The sequence below is a fragment of the Frankliniella occidentalis genome, unplaced genomic scaffold (assembly GCF_000697945.3).
Source record: "Frankliniella occidentalis isolate FOCC.00 unplaced genomic scaffold, Focc_3.1 Scaffold107, whole genome shotgun sequence".
Taxonomy (NCBI): Eukaryota; Metazoa; Arthropoda; class Insecta; order Thysanoptera; family Thripidae; genus Frankliniella; species Frankliniella occidentalis.
The window spans coordinates 639,794-645,364 of record NW_026267236.1 but is presented as its reverse complement, the minus strand read 5'-3'; the positions used below and the strand labels follow the sequence as shown (position 1 = coordinate 645,364).

Sequence of the window (5,571 nt, the reverse complement as noted above, 5' to 3'; positions counted from 1 at the left end):
GGGGGGGGCGAGTCGGTAATTGTTATAGAGAATGTGTTTTACGTGAGATACACGAGTGGTGCGCGGCGAGCGGGCAAATGAAATGAATGAATGGGGGAAAAAACTCACTCAGGAGGCGCTCACTTCCTTCCTGTTGTGCGTGCGGGACCCGGGCCGCATCGAGGCGGCGAGGCAACGGCTAGGGATGCCGTTTCGTCAGATTCCGCGCGCGGATGTTTTGGGCAGATACTGTACAATGAATTTCAAGCTCCTCCAGGTGAGGCTGCTTCGCTTTTGGCGCGCTCGTTAAAAGCTCTTCACATGCGATAGGGTTGTTGAGCCTTTGTGTCCAGCGCTAGCGGTCACCCAGCAGTCGTTTTCGTGTGACTTGCTCGAGAACTCTTTTCGGACCGCTATTTTGTTATTCTGAGGTCCAACTGTCGGGTCGATTGATGGATGCTACAACCGCTCCTCCCAACGGGAAATCACGAGGAAAGGCACGAGTTTAGGGATGGGAACCCTGTCTCGTAGTCCCCGGTCGCCCCAAAGAGACGCCCTCGCACCGCGACCGCGACGCCCCACGGGAACGGAAGACACCGGCTGTCGTCAAACAGCACAATGCTTCGTACACGTAGAGAGTTCTAAGAGTCCAAAGATAAGCATTCTCAATGCAGAATTTAACATTTTTAGACCGCTAAAATCTACCTTTCAAAACAAAAAAAGGACAACATTGGTCTGCCCAGTCGTTACGCTCATTCGTGCGGAAAACGCGAAGCTTCCTCCCTCTAGCACTGCGGGGGCGAGCGCAGCAAACCGATACCGCATAGAGCGCCCTTTCTTATTTGAGAAAAAAGGGGTGCGGCGATTCCAATGCAAAAAAGCCCCCCCCCCCTTTCCTAGATACTCTGCTGCGAATACGTAGCCAGTATGCTAATGAAGGACAAGACTTTGATGTTTGACTGATGTGCCGCTTTTGTGTGTCGAATCGTGAGGAGGGCGGGTTCGGTTGGATTTCACACCCCCGTATGCCCCCCCCTCCACCTACCGGCGCATCGGTGTTCCAGAGATACGAGCCGAATACGAAAAGTAAAGCTTGAATCGTACCGTTGGATGAGAGGAGCGTGTGTAATCACCTCCATCGTTGCGAGTGACGTTGGGTTTTGTCTCAGCTCCTCGTACAATTAAGCGGCGGTTAACGCTCTCAGAGGTCAGGGCGCTCGAGTGTCGGAGGGGAACAGTGTGGTGGGACCGCAACCGCGCCCGCCGCATCGGGGGCCACCATTTGTTCGAGCGTTTCAGTTTCTTTTGCACACGAACGACAAACAAAAGCAAAACAAAACACTATTAAGAAAAAGAAAAAGAAACGGTGAAAACGGGAAAAGAGTGAGTTATGCTAACTTGCCACAAGTTATGGCGCGTGGAAAGGAATACATAGGCCTCGCACTCTGCGGCGATAGCGCCCTGATAAGAATCGCTGATACGGCAGGTGGGGTTGCCTGCCGTGGGCCATTCGTAGCAGAGCACGCCGAGATGCCTCCCCGCGGGCTGGTCCTCGCGGCGGCGCTCGCCGTCTGGGGAGTCCCGTCATCCGCACAGGGTGAGTGTTTGGCAGGGCACGACCGGCACGACGCGGCAAGACGTAAAGTACTCGAGGACGGCGTACAGACGAAAACACGCTCGCCTTTTTATTGATATATTTCGTCAGAATACAACATGCGAACTTACGAACAGCAACATATCATACTTTGGTGCGTGATTTCTTTATTCCAGTTCCTGATCTCAGTCAGTTTACTTGGAAATCGCACTGCATTAAGCTGTCGGGTATTATTTCAATCAACGACGCGAAGGTGAGGTTAATGAACTTTTGAGTTGAAGTCCACTACTGATCACCCCGTGAATGAATTTATCCTATTTTAGGGATCAGATAAAACCAGCGTACCGCCGCCGCCTGGCAGTAAATTCGAAGCTTGGTGTAACGACGATGGCGCCACTGCGTCGTTATCTTGGAATGAAGAAGAGTTAAATATATTCATATCCATAGAGAAAGGAGAGGAAAATTTAAACAGAACAAAGTTTAATATATATCAATTTCAATATTTACAAAGAGATTCCCAGGGTATGCTATTGCTTATTAGGATTTGAGGATTTTACCAGTGGAAACTAATGTGGTTCGTATTTCAGGCGTGGCGAGTTGTGAGCTGATCGCGACGCCTCAGGGATATAGAAGTTATGTTGATGGTGGGATGTTTTGCAATACAACCCTGCCCATGATCCCTTACAACAGCACCATGACTACGACTACTTTAAAGATGGACGTTCCGACGACAGCCAGCTCCACCCAGGCAGAGACGGGCACCCAGATATCTCGTATTGAGAGAGACCTTTCAGAAGGAGGCAGTACGGAGCCATCGATTCACGAGGTCACCATATCAGGTTGTGATTTAGAAGCTACTCTAAATCTTGCTTCTTTTACTATCATCCTCAAAAGATATGACGCGGATATTGATCAGCAACCAAAGTTTGGTATGTATAGACCATAAGAAGAAGGTTCCCCTTCCGTACAGTGCAGGAATTCTTTGTAAGCTAACCAAAGGTTTTGATGTTTGTATTCCATATTGTTCACAGTAAGCACGTGTCTGGTACAGCCCGATATTACTCTCATCACATCTATCTCTGGTGTTGTTACTGGGGTGATTCTCTTCGGTGCGGCGATGCTCGCAGTAAACGTCCACTGCAAGTAATCTACAACATTTTCGCCATACATGGGCAATGGGCATTAGAAAAACAAAGGTGGGAGTCAAAGCGACACCTTAGACTAAAAGGCACGCAGTTCATCCGCCCGTTCCCGTTTCGAAAAGCAGGCAGTTCAGCGGCGCGTTTCGAGAGACACGCAAGTTTACCGCTCTAGAGATAGGAACTGCGTGCCTTTCGAAACGCGCGACTGAACTGCGTGTCTTTTCGAAACGCGCGGGTGAATTGCGTGCTTTTTAGTCTAAGGTATCGAAAGGGTTTCGATGCATTTACAAAGGCATTAAAAAATAGCACTCCTGCAAAGGCAATAAAACTGCCGAAATCTGTTAAAATTTGATGCCTTCGGAGACTTTTGTACCTTTAAAAAGGCATTGAAATTAGACAGCCCTTGAAAGGCATTAAGTCCTACCATTGTTTTTCCAGTGCAAGTTTAAAAGAAAAAAGATGCAAATAAATGTGCTTTCTGGTAAACCTTGGGATAATTTTATTTCATCCAAATATTTTGATTTCTGATCTACAAAATGCGCGACTAGGAAGAGTGCGAAATATTGCTGCATGTCAAAGAGTTAGGGGGCGCGGTTTTGGCGCACGCAGCCACGTGAAGCATCTTCGAAAGGCAATAATAGCCACTCCCATCAAGGAAAGCGATCCCATCGCGATGCCAGCTATTAAGACGCCATTTATTGAAGGATCGCCGCCGTTAGTCATGTCAGCCTCTGGGAGAGGACTGCCGCATGTGAAAGCTAAGACAAATTAAAATGAATAAGTTGCTTCGGCATTCATATAAATCATACCTAGTACATTTAACTGGATTGCGAACTTACATGGAGTCTCCGGATATCTGCAACTGTTTTGAATAAATGCAGCTATTTTTATATTTTTTAGTGTAAGTATAGAATTTTCATGCAGAGTGAAATTTTCGCCGCCTGGACATTCATATGCGTAACCATTCGGTGTGACCCAGAGTCGAAGGCCGCTCAGGTCCGCATAATATTGAATACCTAGAAAAAACAGATACTATGTACTGCCGACAACAACAAATAAGTTTATTAGTGCATTAGTTGCGACATACCGAGTTTGTCCAGCCTAAAACTAATAAAAACTCTATTTAAAAAATACGTCAAATTGGTTTGTTTAAAATAAAAAATCAGCTCGTTAGTACCCGTTGGATTAACTACCGGTTCAGCGCCACGCTTAGATCTGGAATTGTTTAAGACTCGTACTGAATTTGGACCTAAAATTGCCGTTCCAGGGCCACTTTTAGAATCTTCAGGTACAATAGGAAATATTTCTTCACTTTTAGTCATCACGTTTGTTGAGACTTCGGTAGAGGTTGACACTGATGAGTGCAGTTCTGTTTCTTTCGTAAGTTCTGTAGTACTTGAGGGATGGAAGGTAGACGTTGTGGTGAAAGTTGTTAAGTCTGTCTTGGTCTCCACGGAAGATTTTTCTGTTAGAAAAGACGGTAAAGATGTCATAGGAAATAAACCAGTTGCGTCAGAAAACGTTTCCGTACTTAAAGTGTCCTCCGTAAAAATTTGCGACACCAATGTTGTATCAGTTTCCCCAGTAGCTGTAATCGTAGAAGTTTGAGTTGAGGTTTCACTTGAGACTGTCTCTTGAATAAAATCAGTAGTTGTTGTCGTTGGGGTGGTAAAGTAAGTTTCTGCAAGGGTACTTTCCACAGGTGTCGTAGAAATCACATTAATGGTATTTGTCACTGTGAACGTGCTACTCGTATCAGTTTTAGTACCGTCTGTAGTACCTTTAGTGGTTGTGTCTGTTGGGGTTGTTAAGTCTGTTGTTCTCGTCCTGGTACTATACGTAGAAGTAATTTCTTCAGAGGTAGCCTCCATTGTCGACTTGCTGGATGTTTCAGTAGTAGAAGTTGGTTCAGTCGTAAAAAATGCACTGTTATCGAGGAATCGTTTTGAAGACGTTACTGACGTTACTGGCGTTTCTGTATTTTCTGGCGTTACTGGCGTTATTTTAGTCGTGGCTGCAAGTAAAAGAAAATTAAGCTATCAATATCTACTCAGTTTATAACAGTTAAAAACAAACTGTGCCCAAACACATACGGTCGTCTGGCGGCATCCAAAGTACCAGCACTTTTTGTATCGTTTTGCTCGGATTGCTGCAGTCGATAGATATGAGTGCTCCGTCCGGCATAAGCATTTCCGGTTCATTCTGGAAGATTCCGATTTTTCGTTGTAGACAAAATTCGTACAACTATTTTAAATTCATACCGGTAAGTTAAGAAATAACATTATTATCATTACTATTCCACACCTGACCCTCGGACGAAACGGTGAGATGTGCGGAGAACTTTAGATGAGTGCCCATGTATTGGCATAGATTACATTCATTGTTACCAGGCCCATCGAGTTCCGCAAAAAAAGCTGAAACAGAAATCCGTTTTGCCAAAGAAACCGAGATGCAAAATAGAATCTAAGTCCCCCACACTTACTTACGTATTGGCAGCAGAAGGAGCACGAGTAAGTGTATTAACATGGTACGCGGCCCGTGAGGGCCCAGTGGGCACTCGGCCTCTTCGGCACAGAGAGGCCGCACTTCACCCCGCGCACTGCACGCAGCTCGGCTGTCAAGGCTCGACTGGGCAGCCCCAAGCGCGCGCGCGCCCGCCGCACCGCGGGGCGGCACAGTGTTGATGTCATTGCAGTGCACTCGTCAGAACGGAACTGGGCTCGCCGATAAAACTCCGCACATAACGAGGAGACTTTATTCGGGTGATCAGAGACTCTATTCGATAAAGTCAATTGGTGAAATCCGGTGAAGTCGACAATCCGATTTATACAACCAGGAGTTACTTTTACCACGATC

At 46.4% G+C, this 5,571-nt stretch overlaps 2 protein-coding genes across 4 annotated transcripts; one reads left to right on the top strand and one right to left on the bottom strand.

The window, feature by feature from the left end:
• The first annotated feature begins 1,450 nt into the window (after window positions 1-1,450).
• LOC113203183 (uncharacterized) lies at window positions 1,451-3,201 on the top strand. The gene is made up of 5 exons (XM_026417740.2): window positions 1,451-1,576; window positions 1,750-1,826; window positions 1,897-2,095; window positions 2,161-2,502; window positions 2,605-3,201. Exons 1-5 carry the CDS (start codon window positions 1,510-1,512, stop codon window positions 2,718-2,720), a joined length of 801 nt encoding a protein of 266 aa, XP_026273525.1. The 5' UTR covers window positions 1,451-1,509; the 3' UTR covers window positions 2,721-3,201.
• Window positions 3,188-5,367, bottom strand: LOC113203182 (uncharacterized). Of its 3 annotated transcripts, XM_052270023.1 has the most exons (7): window positions 5,202-5,367; window positions 5,020-5,129; window positions 4,809-4,917; window positions 4,496-4,729; window positions 3,803-4,180; window positions 3,555-3,731; window positions 3,188-3,473 (listed from the first exon to the last, which is right to left on the bottom strand). In XM_052270023.1, the coding sequence occupies exons 1-7, from the start codon at window positions 5,239-5,241 to the stop codon at window positions 3,289-3,291; spliced, it is 1,233 nt and encodes a 410-aa protein (XP_052125983.1). In that variant the 5' UTR covers window positions 5,242-5,367; the 3' UTR covers window positions 3,188-3,288. The 3 variants fall into 3 exon arrangements, with proteins under 3 accessions (XP_052125983.1, XP_026273522.1, XP_026273523.1); XM_026417737.2 differs by having other exon boundaries at window positions 3,803-4,729; XM_026417738.2 differs by having other exon boundaries at window positions 3,803-4,729; window positions 5,198-5,360.
• Window positions 5,368-5,571: the final 204 nt, after the last annotated feature.

What these genes read in the sequence shown, in the direction of transcription:
- LOC113203183 (XM_026417740.2), top strand. Translation starts at nt 1,510, where the DNA reads ATGCCTCCCCGCGGGCTGGTCCTCGCGGCGGCGCTCGCCGTCTGGGGA. An exon ending in TTTCAATCAACGACGCGAAG is followed by an intron (nt 1,827 to 1,896) that starts GTGAGGTTAATG and finishes ATCCTATTTTAG; the next exon opens with GGATCAGATAAAACCAGCGT. An exon ending in TTTACAAAGAGATTCCCAGG is followed by an intron (nt 2,096 to 2,160) that starts GTATGCTATTGC and finishes TTCGTATTTCAG; the next exon opens with GCGTGGCGAGTTGTGAGCTG.
- LOC113203182 (XM_026417737.2), bottom strand. Translation starts at nt 5,241, where the DNA reads ATGTTAATACACTTACTCGTGCTCCTTCTGCTGCCAATAC. An exon ending in GCTCCTTCTGCTGCCAATAC is followed by an intron (nt 5,130 to 5,201) that starts GTAAGTAAGTGT and finishes TTTCTGTTTCAG; the next exon opens with CTTTTTTTGCGGAACTCGAT. An exon ending in TTGGATGCCGCCAGACGACC is followed by an intron (nt 4,730 to 4,808) that starts GTATGTGTTTGG and finishes TTTTACTTGCAG; the next exon opens with CCACGACTAAAATAACGCCA.